The sequence below is a fragment of the Ursus americanus genome, chromosome 2 (assembly GCF_024610735.1).
Source record: "Ursus americanus isolate L20-20 chromosome 2, mUrsAme1.1.p, whole genome shotgun sequence".
NCBI classification, from domain to species: Eukaryota; Metazoa; Chordata; class Mammalia; order Carnivora; family Ursidae; genus Ursus; species Ursus americanus.
In genome coordinates, this window is record NC_142128.1 from 42,764,197 (window position 1) to 42,784,665 (window position 20,469).

Below are 20,469 nucleotides of genomic sequence, written 5' to 3' on the forward strand. Positions count from 1 at the left end.
CCTTTCCCGGCGGCCGGGTCTTTAACGCGGCGGGCGCACGTGTCGGGGGAGGCCCGGCGGCCGCGGCTGGGAGCGCACGGACGGCTGCCGGCCGGCGCGATGCTGCGAGGCGGACCGCGCGGGCAGCGGGGCGGGCACGGCCGGGCGGCGGGGCCGGGCAGCCTGCTGGCCTGGCTGATGCTGGCGTCCGCGGGCGCCGCGCCCTGCCCCGATGTCTGCTGCCCCCACGGTCCCTCGGGGCTGCGCTGCGCCCGGCCTGGGGCCCTGGATATGCTCCGCCGCCTGCCGGGGGCTGAGAACCTGACGGAGCTGTGAGTGTCCGGAGGGCGAGCGGGCGCGGGGGGCGCGGGGGCGCGCGGGTGTAACGGTGCCCCGAGGGTGCGCACTCTCGTCGGGCCGGCGGGGTCGGGAGAGGAGGGCGCGGCGGGAGGCTGCACCTGGGCCTGCCTCCGCGGCCGCGCTCCCGGCCGGCAGCCACCGCAGTGACCAGACGGACGGTGCTTGGTGCTCGGTGCAGCTGGGGCAAAGGGGGCTGTCCGTGGACCAGGTCTGAAACAGCCCATCCATCTGGAAGCAGCCTTTGAAGATCAGACAGGAGCCCAAGCTCTGCCTCCTGGGGGGGGGGGGCGGTTGGTTAGTTGTGGAGAACTCCTCTGTTTGGCACCCTTACCGCCTTAGCCCCTTTCCAGGGGAAGCTAGCCCCTACCCCGTTCCTTGCCATGACCGGGCAACACCAGCTCTTACCTCTGGAGCTGGGGACTGAGCTGGAAGAGGTGGGAGGTGGTGAGGAGGCATAGCTTGGTGGCTGAGCTCTCTTCTCCCTGTTGCCACCATCTCTTGTCCCCACTATCCCTTGATTTGGGTGTAGAGAACGAGACTCCTGGCTTCTCTGTCCCCGCCCTGTCTCCCTTTCCACCCTGGTCCCCCTACTTGGGGCAGAGAGCCAGGCTCTTGTTGACAGACTCTCCTCTTTTCAGGGCCCCAAACTGGGAGAAATCTCCAGCATTCTGTAGTACTCTGACAACCTGCAGTAATTGGTTACAAAATACTGGAGTACTTGTTCTTGGCTGGTGAAACCTACGAGAGTATTCTGTAGTAATTGGCCTAGAGGCACTCGGGCATCGAGCATCCCATGGCGATGCCGGGGAAAATACTTGAGTATTCTATGTAGCTGATGGGGCCAGCAAGACTTCTAGAAGAGGAGAGGGACTGCTAGAAAAATCCTGGTCCTGCCCTGCTGGCTGGGGCTTAGAGGGTGGGCAAGGAGCTGTGGCCTCATGCGGTGACGGTGACGGGTTGGAAGGCGTCTGAGGTGGGAACCCTCGCTGTCTGGAAGTTACTTGAGCAGCCTGCGATAACTGGCAGCGAGGTACTCCCGTATCTCATGGTAATTAACGGGAAGGTCTTCAGTCTCTCTCTTTAATGGCCCTAGGGAGACCAGGAGGAGAGGAGATGGCCTTGTCTGGGTCTGGGCCTAGGGCCCTGCAGGATGGGAGGGGCTGTCACCCCCAGCCCCGTCCCCCCACTCCCCTGCACCTTCACACCAGGGCCTGGGCTCCAGAATGTTCCCCATCAGAGTTCTTGTCCCCGTTCCCTTACCCAGTGGGTCCAGCCCCCGAGGGGTGGGGGACATGGGCAGGCTGGGCTGGGGAGCAGGAGGCATGCAGGGTGGGGAGCTGTGAGGTCCCTCTGGGTGGGGCAGCGGCCTGACCCCCTGCCTCCGCCTGCCCGTCCCCTCCTCCTCCCTCACCCGCAGAGCTAACGAGGAGATAATGGACTCGAAAAGACAGATTGATGATGAATTCAAACGAATGAGGCAGCTTTGAGTGCGCTGCCGACAGCTTGCACACGGCGGGCGGCCGCCACCCCTCCCCAGGTCCTTCCAGCTCTAAACCCTGTGAGCAGGGACGCGCTCTCCCAGAGTCGTGAGGGATTGCTCCCTAGGCCTCCAGGGACCAAACGCTACCTGGCGGTGCTGCTGGGCCAGCGCTGGGAAGCGGGAGGGGGAGAGGTCACGAAGGCTGGTTGCGGTTCCAGCCAGGGAAAGGGAGGAGGGAGAGTTCTGAGAACAGGCAGTGAGTCAGGGGCCCAGGGGCCCCTGACGAGTGTGCACGGTGCGGGGGGGGGGGTACACTGACGTGCCACTGCAGGGCACCCGAGTTCTCAGGAACTCTGTGGGGTGCCAGATTCCAAACCTGAGCAGGGCCCAGGGCCTCAGCAGCCTCCATCCCCGCGTGCCCTCCTTCTGTCCCGGCTCCCTATCTGGCTTTCTCTGGCGCTCTGTCCTTATCTCTGTGTCTTTCTTTCTCCCTGTGCTTATCTGTCTGTCCCCTTGCCTGTCTCTCTCTCTCTGCCAGTCTCTTCTTACTCATTGTCTCTTTCTCCGAGTCTCTGTTTCACTATCTCTGTGTTTTTATGCCCCTCCTTCTTGAGCATTCCCACCACTCTCTTGCCACGTAAACCACTGGTCTGTGCCTCTCACCCCTTCTTCTCCAGCCTCCCAATGCCCCTCTCCCCCTTCTCGGGTCCCTCTTGGGGCTGGGGGGGGGCTCAAGGGGTCCCTGACTGACAGCCTCTGTGCCTCTTGCTTGCTCTGCTGAAGGGTGGGGGGGAGTAGGGCGTGCTGCCTGAGTGTAGGGAGGGGCCGTGGCTTTGAGGGTGGTGTGTGTGTGCGCGTGCGTGCGTAAATGAGGGAGCGAGTGTGCAGCAGCGTGGGTCGGCCCAGATAGGGACTGTGTGTTTGGGAACACACATATTTGCACGACAACAGGGTTCCCTCTGTGCTGAGAGAGCTGTGGCTCTGGTGAGCCTAGGTCCTCCGTGGGAGCAAGTGTTCCAGCGTGACTCCCATTTCTGAGCACGAACAGGAGAGGCCCCGTGTAGGAAAGCAGAACCCCAAGCTGAGAATGGGCTTCTGTGTGTGTACGAGTGTGGATCCATTTGTGCCCATGAGAGACATGGGAATACCCATGTCCGTGTGTGAGGGTGGAAGTGTGCGGACGTGCCCACAAGTGTGTGTGTGGACCTGCGCAAGGAGGTGTGTGTGCACGTGTGTGTGCACGCGTGAGGGATGTGAGTGTGCCTGTGTGATGGTGATACACGCATGCACATGCGTCTCTGTGTGTGTGTGCACAGGTCTGTGTGTGACTGGGGGATGCGTGCAAGTGCGCACGAGAGTGTGTGTGTGTGTGCGCGCGCGTGCACCTGCATACGTGAGAGTGAGGGAGGCGGGTGGGTGGGTGTGGGAGCTCGGGTGTGGCTCTGGGCCCCTGTGACCCCCGTCCCCTCTCCCCACAGCTACGTCGAGAACCAAGAGCAGCTGCAGCATCTGGATGCCACTCACCTGAGGGGCCTGGGGGAGCTGAGAGACCTGTGAGGGGCTGACTGTCGGTGTGGGGGTCAGCCCGGGGCCTGGGGGACCAGTGGCTCAGGGAGGCTGACAGAGGGGCTGGAGGAGATCAGAAAGCTCAGGGGTCTCAGGGCCCAGGGTAGCTGGGGAGGCTGTGGGGATTGGGGGGTCCAGGACTCACACTGGAGTCCGGGGTCTGGTGTGGGCAGAGGGGCGAGGTCCAGGGTAGCTGGGGAGGCTGTGGGGATTGGGGGGTCCAGGACTCACACTGGAGTCCGGGGTCTGGTGTGGGCAGAGGGGCGAGGTCCAGGGTAGCTGGGGAGGCTGTGGGGAGATGGGAGGGGTCCAGGACTCACACTGGGGGCCGGGGCTGTGGGCAGAGGGGCGGAGCCCAGGAGAGGAGGCCCTGTGGGCTGACCCTGCTGCACCCCCCCCAGCACCATCGTGAAGAGTGGACTCCACTCCGTGGCGCCCGATGCCTTCCGTTTCACTCCTCGGCTCAGTCGCCTGTGAGTGGCCGGGGCTGGGCAGAGGGAGTGGGGGGACCCCTGGACATGGGTGGCTGCTGGGCTTGTGCCCCACCCCCAGCTGTTGTGAAGACGGCCCGACCTGGGCAGGGACGTGGCCTCGCTGTTCTTCCAGGGCTCTTCCGCCTCTCCTTCAGGGATGCTGGTGCTCTGGGCGCCCCTTCCCGTCGGCCACAGGGTCCTGGCCTCTTGCTTCCATGCTTCCTGCTACAGGGGCGGGTCTCATGGGTGCCTGCCCCGTTTTTCTTCCTGGAGTTCAGACACACACTAGTCAAAGGGAGCAAGGGACAGGGGTGTGCTCCAGGTTCCGGCTGGGGCTCCTCTCCCAGCTCTTCCCTGGCCCCCGGGATAGCCTGGGGGCCGGGTATCAGATCCGTGGCTAGTCACCCTGCCCATCCCTGGGAGTCACCTCTGCCCCTCGGGTAGACGGTGGGAGGGGGCAGTGGGGGGCAGGAGAGGGAGACTCTTGGAGTCGCCAGCAGCCCCCCTCTGGCCTTCTGGGGCCAGGAGTTCAGCTCCTCCTTCTTACCATGGTGGACAGACAGACGGCAGGGTGCTGGGTCTGCCATTCGTGGGATTGTGCGGGGTCCTCTAAAGTCTGTACTGTGTCCAGTGATGAAGCTACGACAGAAACGGTGATGTTAGTCACATCACTCACGACATGCCGGGGCTTCAGTTAAAAACGTGTACCCAGTGACACCTCATAACACTTACGTCCGTGAATCTTCACAATCAACATGGTGAGGGAGTGTGAGCCCCATTTTATAGACTAGATACTGAGAATCACAGAGGTGACGTTTCTGGGCCGCGGCCACACCCAGCCGTGTCTGGTGCTGGACTGGGCCTCCTCTCCAATCCCTGCGTGGTAGTGCCGCCCGGCTCGGCCCCCCCAAACTGTAGGACAGCCGGGCAAGGAGACGGGCCAGGGCAGTCCCCTTAGACGGAGAGCCCCCAGAGCGGCAGGCGGGTGTGAGGCTCCTAACCCAGCTTGCTGTGCGGCCTTGAGCTGGCACCTCTTGGGGCCCTCTCTCCAGGTCTGCCCTGAGGAGGGGAAGGAAGGAGGCGGGTTGCTGAGGAAGTACTCGGGATCCTGGTCACCGCCCCCCTTTTCCTCTGGCCCGTTCTGGCTCCACGTGTAGGGGAGCACAGATGGAGTCCCCTCCCCCAGCCGGGGTCTCAGGGGTCTCAGCACTTTGCCAGCTGGGGCCGAGAGTGGGGGAGAGCAGAGCAGGCTGTTCCCTGAGACCCCCTCCCTGGGCTCTGGGGAGGGGGTTAAGTGGGGTTAACCCTCACTGTCCCAGCGAGAAGAGGGGGACTCCAAGAGCCTAACCTGTCCCGACCCCAGGGCCTCCCCTAGGCTTCTAGTTGCCAGGGCTGGGGAGGAGAAGCCAGACGCTGGCTTCCTGTGGCCCCTCCCTCCCTCACCCTGGGTCAGAGCAAGGTCGGTGGTTCCAGGCTGCTGTCTCTGTCTCAACTCCCACAGGAATCTCTCCTTCAACGCTTTGGAGTCTCTCTCCTGGAAAACCGTCCAGGGCCTCTCCCTGCAGGAGCTGTGAGTAGGGGGCTTCCAGGGGCCAGAGCAGCGTGCGTGTGCGTGCCTGGGCACGTGGGTCTCCGTGTGGAGTGGTGGCGGAGTGGGGGGCTCTTTGGGGACTGCGTGTTGGGCAGTGAGCTGAGATGGGGACGCTGCCCACGCCCGTGACCCCCATCCAAGAGGCTGCAGGCCCCTGGGGGGGACTCCTGCCCTGGGGGCAGCTGGGTGTGGAGGCAGAGCTGGCTGGCTGATGTCCCGTGCGCTCTGGTGGCTGGGGGCCCGTGCGTGCGCACATCTGCCCATATGGCCAGCCCCCACACACAGGGCCCCATGGGGACAGTAGTGGTCCGTGTGTGTGTGCTGGGCCCCTGAGGCCTCTGGGTCACTCGGAACACACCGCCCTTCCCTCTTGTCGTCCTGTGCAGAGTCCTGCCCCCCCTGTCCTCCTGAGGAGTCTGGTGGGGCAAGGGAATGCCATGTGGCCCACAGCCGGCTCCTGGGCTTTCTGGATTCTGTTTCCTGTAATAACGTCTTGTTCCTGGGGTGCCTGAGAGGACCCTGTCCTCTGTCCCCGCTCCTCCCCCCGGGTCTCCCGCCCTGTGGTCTGACTGACCCCCTCCTACATGCTACTTCATCCTCTGTGGTTCCTCAGGCCCGACACCTGCCCTGTCCCTGACTCTCTTGGTGTCCCCCAAACCCACAGGGTCCTGTCGGGGAACCCTCTTCACTGCACGTGTGCCCTGCACTGGCTGCTGCGCTGGGAGGAGGAGGGGCTGGGTGGCGTGCGCGGACAGAAGCTGCAGTGCCCCGGGCAGGGGCCCCTGACCATCTTGTCCAATGCCAGCTGCGGTAGGTGCCAGGGGTGCACAAGGGGTGGGGGGAGCCGCATGCCTGCAGAGGGACCACTGAGCAGGGAACTGGGGAATGGACGTTGGCGAGAGCTGGGGGCCTGAAGGTTGGAGGGCATTGGGCATCGCCAGCAGGGGCTCAGGGTCACTGAGGAGGGTGGGGAAGGAGGCACTGCCCTGGGGTAGGGCTCCGAGGCCACCCCCTGCTCTAATGTCCCTCGGCCATCCTGGGCTACCAGGTGTGCCCGTGCTGAAGCTCCAGATGCCCAACGCCTCCGTGGATGTGGGGGACAATGTGTCACTGCAGTGCCTGGTGGAGGGGCGGGGCCTGGAGGGCGCCGGCTGGATCCTCACCGAGCTGGAGGAGTTGGCCACAGTGACGGTGAGAAGCCCTTCACCACCCTGTCCCTGTCCCTCTTCTTCCCCTCTCCCCGGGAGAGGCTTGGACAGGACACAGGGCCAAAGACAGGCAAAGAGAGACAGTAAGGAAGAAGCACATAGAACGCAGGGGAGGGACAGATATGGTTTAGACCCACGGGGCTCCAGCTTGTTCTGTGGAGCAGGCCCACGCATGCCCTTAGGGTGGGCACTGGACCAGTGGGGATCCCCAGGCCCCTCTCTGGTGCTCGCTACCAGAGAGACGGTCCCTGGACCCACAGGCCATCCCTCGCATCCACAGACTTTCTAGACAAGGGAGCAAGACCGGGGAAGAGTGCACCGTGTTTGCAGTCCTGCCTCCAGATGCATTCTCAGGGTCCTTCCCGTCTTTGGAGGTTCTGGAAGCAGCATCCTCGTGGGTGTGTGATGAGCTTATTAGTAAAGAAAGTCTAGGTCCGGGTCCAGCTTTCTCACTAATGAATTTTTGGACTGACTTTCGGAAAAATCCCTTAATCTGCCTTCACTTTGGTTTTCTTATCTGTCGACTGAGGAGGTGGACGTGATGACCTTTGATGTCCCAACAGCCTCTGGGCACTCTCTGGCTGCTATCTCTGTCGTGCAGATGTGTCTTTGGGCGTCTTCCCTCGCCTTGCCCTTTGTGCTCAGGCTGACGATGGGCAGCCACAAGTAGCTACAGCTGGCGAGGGCCACAGAGGCCAACAGTAGGGCTGTGCCACCCAAAAACCTGGCCCCATATGGATGGACACCCAGGGTCCAGCCCCTTGGAGGAGCCGGGCCAGTGTGTTCACTTTGGGAGGAGCCCAGTCCCAGAATAGCTGCAGGCTCTGGAACAATATTGAGAGGACGAGGAACCACTGGAGCCGGGGCTGTAGACATGGTGGGGGGGGCCATGAGCCACTGAGCAAAGCCACTGAGAGTGAGTGATAGAAAGGGAACAAGGCAGAGGCAAGAGGTTGGCCATGACCGTGGGCGAGAGACCTCTGCTTGGCTGTCTTGGGAAATTCCAGGGGTTTGCTTTTCTCTTTGGGAGGTTTACATGTTTGCTACCACTTCTGTTTTCTAGAAACTTCCTATAGAAAAGTCACACCCAGCTGGGGTCAGTGGAAGGCAGGGGAGGCTGGTCACCCTCAGGAGACTGGAGGATGGTGGAACAGCTCAAAGGGAAGAGTTGATGGGCTGCCCGGCACTCACAGGGATTTGGGGGAGACGGGATAGCAGACAGAAGCTTGGGGCAGGGCCGGGCTTCCCCTGGAGGAGGCTGGAACCCAGAGCTTGCACGAGAGGCTATAGAGCTCTTCTGGAACTTTGAGCTTCCATTCCAGTGGAAGCCCTGGGAAACTTCACCTCCTCTGGCCCTTAGTCAAAGAATTCTGCATTTCTGAAATTTCCAGATAAATGAGGTTTGTCCCCTGCTCCATTGACTTCCATCACTTTGTCTACCTACTTGGCTTACAAAGCAAGAAAGCCATGGTTCAGCAAGATTCGGGATTGTCCTAAGGTCACGTAACTGGCACACATCCACAGTTTCTTAGGAAGAGAGCCTGAGCCTGATTCAGTCTCTTGATGGTGATTCAGAATCAAGCCACTTTGCTGCTAGCTTCCCTCTCCATGTTTATCTGCCAGAGGGGGTCGGGATGCCGCCGCTGCCGCCTCTACCCGCCGCCCTGCCAGCAGCGCCAGCTCCGTATTTCTGGTCTCCCTGGGGCCGAGACTGTTAGAACAGCATGTAAAGCAAGACTGAATTGTGTCCGTTTGGGTCTTGGCGTTCTTGACATCTGTTGAGCTGCTCAGATGGCGGTCCTGGTTCAGGGTTTTCTGCGCCTGTTGTGAGGTTACTGGTTGTGTTCTAGATTTTTTCGGATCATTAAATAAATGGTCCCGGAGATAGTCTGCAAACAAGCTCTAAAGGTGGGGGGCCATTCTCCTGCTATATTCTCTCCTCTACCTCTTCCCTTCCCCCACTCCCCCACTCCTCCTTTCTTTTCCATCTGGAGCCACAGGGGTGCCCCGGAGACATCAGCTCCAACCCCCTGCCTCCATACCCACGCCTGCTGACCCTCTTCCTCCTTTGCCCTTCTCTTTCCTGACCCAGCAATCTGGGGGTCTGCCATCCCTGGGGCTGATGCTGGCCAACGTCACCAGCGACCTCAATAAGAAGAATGTGACGTGCTGGGCGGAGAATGACATGGGCCGGGCCGAAGTCTCCGTGCAGGTCAACGTCTCCTGTGAGTCCCAGTGACCTCCCCCCCAACCCCGCACCCCCCTTCTTCCCTGGAAAGAGGCTCTGAGGGTTGGGGGCTGAAGGAAGGGGCTGGGATATATATCTCCACAGCTGCTCCCGCCCAGCTGTTTCCAGATTCCCATGAAAACCTGATCCTGTGGGGGAAATCCTGGGGGCTCGTCAAGGCCAGAGGGGTGGGGGTGGATTTCTTTCTGGCTCCTGCCCAAGTCTTGCTACCTGAGGCCCTCGGCGCCAGCTGCTCTCGCTGCCTTACTCCACTGCCCCGGCCTTCGGAGCACTTTTGTTGTACATCCGAGTTTTAAAGGAAGAAATTCCCCTCCCGAGCTTTTCTTTAGGCTCGCTGCCTGATTTCCCTAGGTCTGCCAACAAATTACATCAAATCTTGTACGTTATACAATTTTTCTCCTTTAATTGTGAAATATAATGTAGATATCTGCATAAAACACAAACACTTTAAATAATAATTATTCTTTGGCTTTTCGGAACACACTCCCTTCCTCTCCCCATCCTTTTTCTCTGCACCATCCCGACTTTTGGGATAGTCGTTTCCTTGTTTTTAAAAACAATTTTACATGCGTGTGCTTCCCTATCAGTGTGGTTTAGTTTTCCCTGTTTTTGTACATTATAGAGATGGAATCCTCCTGCAAGTATTATTCTGGGCTTAGTTTCTCTGTGCAGCATTGTGTTTGCAAGATTCCCCCATGTCGCTGGGAGCAGCTGTTGTTCCGTAGGTCCTTTCCTGCTGAGTAGGTTCCCCTGCGTGACATCTACGTATCCATCATCAAGAGGCTTTTGCTTTCCTTAGATTGGGTCTATTTCAATCCCATACGTTTTTTCCCAAAAGCTTTTTTTTCTTTTTAAGATTTTATTTTTTTATTTGTCAGAGAGAGAGAAAGAGAGAGGGAGAGAATGAGTAGGGGTGAGAGGCAGAGGGAGAGGGAGAAGCAGGCTTCCCGCTGAGCCGGGAGCCTGATGCCTGATGCCGGACTGGCTCCCAGGACCCGGAGACCATGGCCTGAGCTGAAGGCAGACGCTCCACGGACTCAGCCACCCAGGTGTCCCTCTCCAAAAGCTTTTTAGCTACATATTTTTTGCCTGTTTGATACTTAGGCCCTCTCCCGACCTTCTTACACTTGATCGCACTGCATTTTTCTGGATTCCTTATCCAAAAGACCACGTGTTTCCTTTCCATAGCCGGCACCCCGTTTCCCTGGGGCTGCCTGGCCGCCACGGGAGCTCTCCAAGCCTCCGAGTTATACACGCCGGCTACCTGGTTTATTTAAGATCCACCGCCAGCGCTCTTCGGAGGGTCCCTCCTTGTGCATTTCTTCGCCCACCAGCCGGTTTCTCTTAGCCACCCCCCCCCGCCCCGTGGGTCAGGTCTGCGCCGGGCCCCCTCCGCGGCCGCTGATGTGCGGCCATGTCTCCGCCCGCAGTCCCGGCCAGCGTGCAGCTGCACGAGGCGGTCGAGCTGCATCACTGGTGCATCCCCTTCTCGGTGGACGGGCAGCCGCCGCCCTCTCTGCGCTGGCTCTTCAATGGCTCCACGCTCAACGAGACCAGCTTCATCTTCACCGAGTTCCTGGAGCCCGCGGCCAACGAGACAGTGCGGCACGGCTGCCTGCGCCTCAACCAGCCCACCCACGTCAACAACGGCAACTACACGCTGCTGGCCGCCAACCCCTCGGGCCAGGCCTCTGCCTTCGTCATGGCCGCCTTCATGGACAACCCTTTCGAGTTCAACCCCGAGGACCCCATCCCCGGTGCGAAGGCCACCCGAACCCCGGCCCCCTCCGGGGCTGCCCCGGGCACAGATCCAGGGGCCCCCTCGCTGCTGTGGTCCTGGCCGCAGTCGGGGTGCCTAGTCCTGGACGGAAAGGGGCCTGGAGTTCTGGAGTCCGGCTCTGCGCTGGCCTCCCTGCCCCGCATCCCCTAAGCCCTGGGGGCCCTGAACCCCTGGGCTGCCCCGCTCCCTGGGCTGGCCGAGCAGGGGGCCGTGCACCAGGGCACCGGTGCCCAGCCGGACAAGGGCCGCATGCCTCTTCTCCTCGAGGTGCAGCCACCCCACCTCCCACCCCACCCTCCTGCCCCAGGAAGGGATGAGTCGGGGGTGGGGGGAAACGCACTGCCCCCGCCCCCCATCTGACTGCTTTCTCTCCTCCTCCTGCTGCAGTCTCCTTCTCGCCAGTGGGTGAGTAGCCCAGGCCGGAGGGCAGGTTCTGTCTGGTCCCTGAAGCCGAGGCTGGGCAGAGGGCACAGCTGACCCGGTCCCCGAGGGCTCAGCGGGGGGGGGGGGGCTGCTGCAGGAGACACCGCGTGTGCCGAGGCCCACTCTCCATGCCCTGTGTCCTCACAGACACTAACAGCACATCCGGAGACCCAGTGGAGAAGAAGGATGAAACACCTTTTGGGGTGAGCATGAGATGGTCATGCTGGTCTCGGCCTTGGGATCGGGAGGCTGGGCTTGCGGCTGGTCGGCGTAGTAGTCTCTGGTCGGAGCGTGCCAGTGGCTACGGTGTGGCCTCAGCCACCCTCACAGCCAGGGGCTGGGGCCCCACTCTGGCTCCCACGCAGGACGGGGAGCTGTTTGCTTGGGGGCACCCTGAGGGAGTAGGCGAAGCTCGGCTCTGACCACCCTCGCCCCCAGGTCTCAGTGGCTGTGGGCCTGGCAGTCTTTGCCTGCCTCTTCCTTTCGACGCTCTTCCTTGTGCTCAACAAATGTGGACGGAGGAACAAGTTTGGGATCAACCGTGAGTAGGAGTGCGGCTGCCGGGCTGTCCGTTCGTCTGTCCTGCTGGCTTTGTTTCCCACTGGCTCTCCCTGACTCTGTCCTCCGTGGGGGGGGGGCGGGGGCTGCACACAGTGGAGAGCCGGGGGTGTGTATGGGGGTGGGTGAGGGCCCGACTGCGGGGCTCGTGGGTGTGCATGTGTCTGTCGGGGCCGCGGCTGCGAGAGTGTCAGGCAGGAGCTGCTAATTGTCGGCTGGATTGTAGTCAAACACTAAGTGGGTCTGGGAGGTCTGAGCTCTGCAGGGGAGAGGCAGGCAGTGGGGGAGTTCTTTGGTGGCCCACAGGGCCTGGGGTTGGACAGGAGCCAGACAGAGAGAGGCCATAGTGCCTCCCCTTCCCCTGCTGGCTGACTCACTCCCTCGCTCTTCTGCCCCTCCCCTGCAAGTTACCGGCTGGGTGGCCTGATGCCCTGCAACCTAACAGGGGCTGGGGTGTGTACCTGGGTCGTGACCCCTCTGTAAGGCCGTGTTGCTTCCCCAGGCGCAGCTGTGCTGGCTCCAGAGGACGGACTGGCCATGTCCCTGCACTTCATGACTCTGGGTGGCAGCTCCTTGTCCCCCACTGAAGGCAAAGGCTCTGGGCTTCAAGGCCACATCATCGAGAACCCACAGTACTTCAGTGATGCCTGTGAGGAGCTCTCCTGGGTCAAGGGCGGGGGTGAGCCTGGGTGTGTGCGTGTGTGTGCGTGTGTGTGTGCATGTGTGCCCGCGTGTCTAGAAGCCCCTGTATCACCACCTTTGCCCGCCCCAGGCCTGCACCAGCCTTCCCCCCCATCCCCCCTTCCCTGTACACACCACAGCATGGGGCTTCGGGGAAGGCACCAAGCCTCCCTCTCAGTCCCCAGCCACCCCCTTGGCTGGCAGCCTCACGCCGCACGCAGGCCTGCGAGCCGGTCCTGGCCTGCTGCCCCCCCCTTCCCAAGACGGGCTCCGGTCTGACCCTGCACGCCTCCCGGCAGGTGTTCGTCACATCAAGCGCCAGGACATCGTGCTCAAGTGGGAGCTGGGCGAAGGCGCCTTCGGGAAGGTCTTCCTGGCGGAGTGCCACAGCCTGCTGCCTGAGCAGGACAAGACGCTCGTGGCCGTCAAGGTAAGAGCCCGTCCACGGGCTGCCGCTCGCCCCTCGCTCCAGGACCGGGTGCTCCGGCGGGGGTGGGCCGCGGGGTCTGGCCCCGTGGGTGTGGGCCAGGGAGGCGGCGGGACGCGCGCTCAGCCCCGCCGCGCCCGCGTGCAGGCGCTGAAGGAGGTGTCGGAGAGTGCAAGGCAGGACTTCCAGCGGGAGGCGCAGCTGCTCACCGTCCTGCAGCACCAGCACGTCGTGCGCTTCTTCGGTGTCTGCACTGAGGGCCGCCCGCTGCTCATGGTCTTCGAGTACATGCGCCATGGCGACCTCAACCGCTTCCTCCGGTACGACAGCCTGGCCACCCGTGCTGGCCTCTGGCTCTGGGCCCCTTGCCCCTTCCCGACAAGCGCACCCCCGACCGTCTGTGGAACTGAGGGGAGATGCCAAGAAGCAGCAGAGAGCCAGGGCTCCTGTCCCCCCAGGGGCGCGAGGCGGACGTGTGAAGGGGGGGGCATCTGTGCCAAGGACAGGGTGGCGGGAGTGGGGGGCAGGAGCAGAAGTCAGGACGGTGGCTTGCAGAGAGTGTGTTCCCACGTGCGGGGCAGGGGGCACCCAGAAGCCAGGCTGTGGGGGGACCGCGTGGAGAGCTACGACGGCAGTAACAGGCCCTCCAGACACTCTGCTCCCACTCTGCGCCATGGCTGCGTGCGCGTGGACACGCTTATCTGTGTAGTAACGTAAATAGGGGCGCGTCCTTCATCGTCTCCAAGCGCATATGGCAATTCATACTTGAAGAAAGTCACTGAAAATTCATTTCTTTTGCTTTGGACAGAACAACTCTGATATGTTTACTAATGTGTGCCGATGATTTTAATAGCTTCAAGAAACGTGCCCATTTCACAGATGAGGCTTACGTGGCTTGCCCAAGGGCACAAAGGGGGGAATATGACCCCAGGTAGAGCCCTGCTCTCAACCTCTGACTGTGATGATCCCATGTTCCCTTTGTTGAGTCCTTGGAAGAGAATGTCCCCTCCCCAGGACAGCGCAGTGTGAGGTGTGAGGCGGGTGGGGGAGGGCCAGGCTTGCACTCAGCTGGGACCTTCCACTCTGACCTCAGTTTCCCTGCCAGTAAGAGGGACTGTGGTTCTGGATGAGAAAGCGCTGTGTGGCTGTCCAGTCGATGGCTGTGATTTCGTCTCCCAACACCCTCTTGGGAGTGAAGGGTCATTCACACCATCAGGTTACAGAATTCGGTTGGAAGAGACCTCTGAGTCTAAGCTTATCCTGTGGAGGAAGAGGAGCCGGTGGAGGGTGGGCGGCAGCAGGGAGGTGATGCCAGACCCCATGTGGAGTGTGGAGGTGGTTGGGCTCAGGAGACTGGAGTCAACGGGAGGCCAGACAGGAGGCCTTCCTCTGGCTCAGCAGACACCATGTGGGCTTGGTGCTGAGTGCCGGGGATGTAGGCCAGGGACAGGCTACCATCTGGGGCCCAGGCTGTGGGAGCAGGGGCTCTCTGTGCTGGGTGGAGCACAGGGAACCAAAGGAGGGAATCGTAAAGGCTCCTAGATGAGTCTGGAAGACATTCCCTAGGAAGCCCATCTGCTCCTTCTTGCCTCGGGGCCTTTGCACTTATAGTCCCCTTTGCCTGGTACATCCAGTCTCCTTCCCAGCCACCTCACCTACCTCTGTCTCTGACCCTTTTGAATGGCTTACTCACCTCTTTTTTTTCAGGGTTTGAGTCTCAGTTTAAATGTCTCTTCCTCCAAGAAGTCTCCCCTGACTTCATCCCTAGCCTGAGTGCCCATCAGGTGCCCCAGTTGAGCTGTATCCTACTCTCCGCTGTAGCTCTGGTGATTGGCACCCTGGCGGTGTTTAGTAAGGCTCTGCCATAAATGAAGGAATAAACAGATGAGGAGAAAGTTGGCCCATGGGAAGGGGCAGTCTGGACAAAGCCATTGGCTCGGGCAGGGGTCAGAAGAAGGAATATCTGGGGAATGGAGCTGAGTGACCAGGGACTGATCTGGAGTGGTGGCTGTGGGAGGTGGAGGGTGTCTTGGAAGCCTTTGGAAGGAAGAAGGACCCCATGGGAGGCTGAATATTGAGGGCAAAGGTGAGAGAGACAGGAGGAGCCCCAGGTTCCAGGCTCAGAGCCTGGGTGGGAAACTTCCCTTCACGGAGGCAGGGACAGACTTGGGGGAAGAAGCTTAGCTCCTAGAGGCCTAAGTGCGGCGTGTCCACGGGCAAGAGATGCGGGGGGCCAGGGGGCAACTGGCTGCTGGGCTCAGAGTTCAAGGGGGCTGCCTAGGGGCTGTGAATGTGGAACATGTGGGCAGTGGTGGAGGCTCTGGAGGTGGGCACACCTGATGGGCCCCCTTCCGGGCCCTCCAGACACCCACCTCCCTGTTCCCTCCATCCTCCAGTCTCCGGACTCCCCTCCCCCCTTCCACCCCAGCTCCTCTGCTTCCCGGTCCTCAGCCTCCTGGGGGCTCTCCCCCCCACCAAGCCCGGCCCTCTCTCCGTCACTCTTTGGCAGATCCCACGGGCCCGACGCCAAGCTGCTGGCAGGCGGGGAGGACGTGGCTCCGGGCCCCCTGGGCCTGGGGCAGCTGCTAGCCGTGGCCAGCCAGGTCGCTGCTGGGATGGTGTACCTGGCCGGTCTGCACTTCGTGCATCGTGACCTGGCCACGCGCAACTGTCTGGTGGGCCAAGGACTGGTGGTCAAGATCGGGGACTTTGGCATGAGCAGGGACATCTACAGCACGGACTATTACCGCGTAAGGGTCCTTGGGCCCCACCCCCGCGCGCGGGCACGCCCTCCTCTTCCTGGGCGGCGTGGGGGCCCAGGCTGCCCGCTCTGGACTCTACCCCCCTCTTACCTCCTGGGCCCCGAGGAGGGTCTGTCTCCTCTCCGGGACGCACAGAGACCACCATCGCTTTTCCCCTCTTAGCGCCGTCCCCCAGAGCCACTTCCATTCATCTTTAATGACGGGGCGGGTTTGGGGGCGCGGGGCGCGGCCCGGGACTGCCCCCCCTTCCCCCCCCCCCCGCAGTGACGCGGCGCCGCCCGCCCGCAGGTGGGGGGCCGCACCATGCTGCCCATCCGCTGGATGCCGCCAGAGAGCATCCTCTACCGCAAGTTCACCACCGAGAGCGACGTGTGGAGCTTCGGCGTGGTGCTCTGGGAGATCTTCACCTACGGCAAGCAGCCCTGGTACCAGCTCTCCAACACCGAGGTCAGCCCCGCGCGCCGCCCCCGGCCCCGCCCCTCGGGTCCCCTGGTGCCCCCATCCACTGCCCCCGGCCCCAGGCCCCATCCAGTGGGGCGCTCCTGTGCCTCCTCCACCCCGCCCCCTTCTCTCCTTGCATTCTTCCTGCTCGGATTCTTGCCTCCGCTCACCGTCCTAGCCCAGGCCCAGCTGGCTCCTGGGGGAGCCGCAAAGCACTTTACAGATGGAGTCCAGACCCCCATCCTTAACTGCACTTTATAGACCCGGTAGGCGTTATCAGGAGGAAGGGAGAGGCATGGAAGACACAGAGGACCTAGAGCAGAGCACAAGAGCAGAGCACAAGAGGGCCTGACACTGCAGCAGGAAGGCTGGAGGTCAGACTGCAGGAAGGACAGACCCGTGGCTCCCGCTCCCTCCTGGCTGGACACGGCCAGAGCAGGCCCCAGGTGTTCCGTCTCCCAGAGCAGCTCCCCCCACCCCCTCCTTGGCTCGCAGCTGTCAGTTTCCATTTCTCCTCCTAATGCAGTCTGCTCCCCGGAGGCTGCTGGGGTGGGGGAGAGGGTTATAGATTTTAATTTTCTCAAGCACAGAGAGAAGGAATGGAATTAGTGCTGCCCATAACCCAAGTCCTCTAATGGGGAGGGAGGGAAGAAGGGGGGGAAGAGCCTCCAGGCCCCGTCACCCATCACCCTGCCACCATCTCTCCTTCTTTGGATCCCTGAGCTGCTCTAACAGTCCTTCCTGGAGTCTAACCTGGTTCTTTCCTGCTGCAGTTTCTGTTCAGAGGTGCTAGGTCCCCACAGAATGGTACCTACAGAACACAAAAGGAAGTGGGGCTGCCCTCTACCTTAAATGGCCAGACAGCCAGTTTTCAAGGCCTTTGCCTGCAGTCCTGCTCTACTTTCCTTCTGCCCTCCGGAGCTGAGAGGTGGAGGGCCCTTCCCTTCCTCTATTCAGCCCTCAGCCCTGGCTGATGGATTTGGCAAAGCCCTGAGCCCCTCCCCTTCCTCAAATCCCCTGGCAAGTCTTCTGAGGGTCTGATTCCAGCCCTTCGGGAAGCAGTCCTACCCCCAGCCCAGCCTTCCCAGCCTACCTAGCTTTAATCCTTCCCGCTGCTCCGTGTTGGAGTGGAAAGGAATCTTGGGGTTCACTGCATCCTTTTAGATTTTTCATAGCCAAGAGGCCCAGACATCTGTGGGACCCACCTGGAGAGCCTAAGTGGGGGGGGGGGGCTTCTGGCCTCCCTCCCCTGCTCCAGCGCAGTGCACCCTCTTCTCTCTCCCTCTGGTGGCCCCAGGCGATTGAGTGCATCACGCAGGGGCGGGAGCTGGAGCGGCCCCGGGCCTGCCCACCGGAGGTCTACGCCATTATGCGCGGCTGCTGGCAGCGGGAGCCCCAGCAACGCCACAGCATCAAGGATGTGCACGCCCGGCTGCAAGCCTTGGCCCAGGCGCCTCCCGTCTACTTGGACGTCCTGGGCTAGGGCCCCGGCCAGGGGCTGGGCAGCCTGAATACAGGGGCCTGCCCTCCGTGACCCCTGCAGCTCCCAGCTGTGGTGATCTCAAAGCATCTAACTCGCCCTCAGCATGCCAGAGGGGACAAGTGGGGTCGGGAGTGGCCGTGGCAATTATATTTATTATCCCTCGGCTGCGTGTCTCTTGCCAGTTCTTGGGATGACGTCACCCTGGGAGTGGGGGATGGAGCTGCAGGTAGGGGTTGCTCCTCCCCTCGCTAGTTCCCCTCAGTGGTAGTCCTACTCCAGTCCTACTCCAGCAGCTGTCACCTCCGGCCGTGGCACACCCTCCTTCCTGGTCCTGGGGCCATTGTGTCCGCCTGGTGGTGGGGCGGCCTCAGGGGGGGCTTCCCAGAACCTCAGGGAGGCCGTTGCTGTAGCGGGAGGGACAGAGGTTAGCTGTCATGGTGGACAGGCTGGAAGCACTGGTGGTGAGGGTCTTCCTCATGTTCGTGCGTCCAGAACAGCGCAGGCACGTGGTAGAACACGGATGAGAGAGGGAGAGCGCGCTTGAGTGTGCATGTGTGTGCGCATGTGTGTGCCTGCGTGTGCATGTGTGTGCCTGCGTGTATGTGCATGCATGTGTGCACGTGTGTGCATGTGTGCACGCACACGTGTGTGCATGCATGTGTGCATGTGTGTGCCTGCGTGTATGTGCATGTGTGCACGCACACGTGTGTGTGCATGCGTGTGACAGGGGCAGGGAAGGAGCAGGTAAAGGAACGGTGAGGGAGGCAGGACCCGTGTTCCTTCCCCTCCGTCACTCTTCCTGGCTCTGAGTGCTTTGAGATCAGCGCCTGGACGTGGGGGCCTGGGCCAAGTGGTGCTTTCCTGAGGACAGAGCCATCTCCCTGTCCCATTCTGCCCAAGGAGGAGGTGAGCTCTCCCTTCCCTCTGCCCCTTGGAACACCACCGGCCTTACTGAGTGGCCCCAGGCTTCTGTAGGCTCCGAGGCTGGCTCCTCCCCGCCCCACCCCCATCTTCCTCACCAGGAGCCCCAGAGGAGCGGTTCCCCCCACCCCCACTCCGGTCCCATCACTTCCAATCTCCTGCTCAGCTCCCGCGATAACCCACGCTCCCCATGGCTCCTCAGGGCTAATGTCGTGGCTGTCTCATGTCCCTGGGTGCCCGGCTCCCCCCACGTGGTGATTCAATATGGGTCTTATCACCCCTAGGCCTCGCCCTGTGGTGTCTGCCTCTTGTCCAGGCTGGTTAGTGCTAATGGAGGTCTGACCAGGGCTGCAGGCTGATTGATGGGGTGGGGGGGTCTGGTCCCTGAGGGCCAAGTTCACAGGCCCTCCTTCCTGTTCTGACCTGGGAGGGGTAGGGTGGGCGCGGCCCCGCCCAGTGAGGGGGGGCTTGCAGCAGGTGGAGTAAGGGGGCCGTGGCAACGTGGTGGGAAAGACAGGGTCAGTGATCAGATCCAACAGGTAGGCCAGGGAAGGTGCGAAGAGAGAGACCATGCAGAGACACGGGCAGGACCTACAGACTCGGAGACACGCAGAAAGACTGTACAGGGGGACGTGGGGACAGAGGAGAGAGACAGATGGACACCGATGGACAGACAGGGGCCGGATGAGTAGCAGAAACAGATACAGGCCAGCCAAGCAGCTGAATCAGAGGCTGTCCTGGAGAACAGCCTGGGAGCTTGGGGGGGCACTTTCTCTCTCACCTGCACTCCCACCCTCCCCCCTCCTCTGCCCCTTGAGCCTCTCTGCAGGGCTGAGGAGGGGGTGGGACTGGAAGACTCTGTGGGTGGAGGCTTGGGGAGCCCTCCCTGAGCAGGATTTGGGCCCTCCCCGGAGCAGAGGGGTTGGAGGTCCGGCAGTAGAAGGGACCTGCCAGGGCAAGTGGAACATTTCCAAGGTCAAGAGTATCAGGGCGTCAGAAGCTCTTAAGACCACAGCCAGAGGTATTGCTGGAAAAGTGGGGCAGGTAACGCGCGAGGGGTTCTGGGAACAAGGTCAAGATGGGGAGGGGAATGTTCTGCGAGAGCGTGGGAGAGGCGACTGGGACAGGAGCTGAAGCCAGTCCCTGGGACCCCTCAGGCAACCCGTGGCCTTGTCCTGTTTGGTGAGGAGGCTTGCTTGCACCCGCATGGCCAGTTTCATGGCCTAAGAGCCCCCCTGCCCTTCTCTCACACGTAGATGAGCAGATCTCACAGGCACACACACGCCATACACACAGCCCCCACCCCCTCGCTGTGGCTGCTGGATTCCTCTGTCATTCACGGTGCCCCCCTCCACCCTAGCGAGGCCCGTGCCCCTCCCCATTAATTACTCCTGGCTGTGCCAAGTCCATTAGCTGCCCCCCTCCCCACACACACCAGCTGAAATGCATGCCTGCAGGGGGATCAATGGAATGGGACCCTGAGGACCCCACGGGGAGCTGGGACCCGGACAGCAGCCAGAGGCTGTGGGGGTCAGACATCTGGGTCCCCTAGACCTAGTATAAGTCCCACCCTCTCAGAAAAACCTGTCTGGACTGTAGGACAGAGGCTCAGACCTGGTGGTGGGCTCTGCAAGCACACCCAGCATTGAGGGGAGCACGCAGGACCCTCCTTGTAAAGACCTTGTTGCCAGCTCCTCCCTACCAACCCTGGAGAGAGGGCATCAGCAGTGCAGAAGCCCGTGGGGCTCCCCCAGCGCTACCCCAGGGCAGGCATGGGCTCTCTGAAGAACCCTGGGGTCCAAGCCCTCCGGACACCCCCAGCCTTCGAAAGCAGCCTCTGCCTCCTTTCTGCCCTGCTCCCGCAGGGGCTGGGCTCCCAATGGGAGCCGGGGGAGTGGGCATCTGTTCAGGTTTCCAGGAACAGTGTGCACAGAGGGCTGGGGCAGCCTGGGTGGGGGTGTGTCCTGGCCTGCATCCCTATGAACCCCCAAGTTAAGGGAGACCCCACAGAGAATCCCAGACTCCGGAGGCCCTGGGCTCTCTAAGTGCCAGCTGGAGAGCGCCTGTCTTGCTGAATTCCTAAAGTGG

At 61.7% G+C, this 20,469-nt stretch overlaps 1 protein-coding gene across 2 annotated transcripts; it reads left to right on the forward strand.

Annotated features, from left to right (window-relative positions):
* The first annotated feature begins 99 nt into the window (after positions 1 to 99).
* NTRK1 (neurotrophic receptor tyrosine kinase 1) lies at positions 100 to 17,617 on the forward strand. Of its 2 annotated transcripts, XM_045784124.2 has the most exons (17): positions 100 to 311; positions 3,298 to 3,372; positions 3,787 to 3,858; positions 5,360 to 5,428; positions 6,114 to 6,259; positions 6,498 to 6,640; positions 8,750 to 8,882; positions 10,336 to 10,662; positions 11,073 to 11,090; positions 11,256 to 11,311; positions 11,547 to 11,649; positions 12,169 to 12,315; positions 12,647 to 12,777; positions 12,922 to 13,094; positions 15,284 to 15,524; positions 15,825 to 15,983; positions 17,275 to 17,617. In XM_045784124.2, exons 1-17 carry the CDS (start codon positions 100 to 102, stop codon positions 17,458 to 17,460), a joined length of 2,391 nt encoding a protein of 796 aa, XP_045640080.1. In that variant the 3' UTR covers positions 17,461 to 17,617. The 2 variants fall into 2 exon arrangements, with proteins under 2 accessions (XP_045640080.1, XP_045640081.1); XM_045784125.2 differs by lacking the exon at positions 11,073 to 11,090.
* Positions 17,618 to 20,469: the final 2,852 nt, after the last annotated feature.

Excerpts from the sequence above, each read along its gene's own strand:
- NTRK1 (XM_045784124.2), top strand. The coding sequence starts at position 100 with ATGCTGCGAGGCGGACCGCGCGGGCAGCGGGGCGGGCACGGCCGGGCG. Across the intron at positions 5,429-6,113 it reads GGCCTCTCCCTGCAGGAGCT|GGTCCTGTCGGGGAACCCTC; the intron begins GTGAGTAGGGGG and ends CCAAACCCACAG. Across the intron at positions 12,316-12,646 it reads ACAGTACTTCAGTGATGCCT|GTGTTCGTCACATCAAGCGC; the intron begins GTGAGGAGCTCT and ends GCCTCCCGGCAG.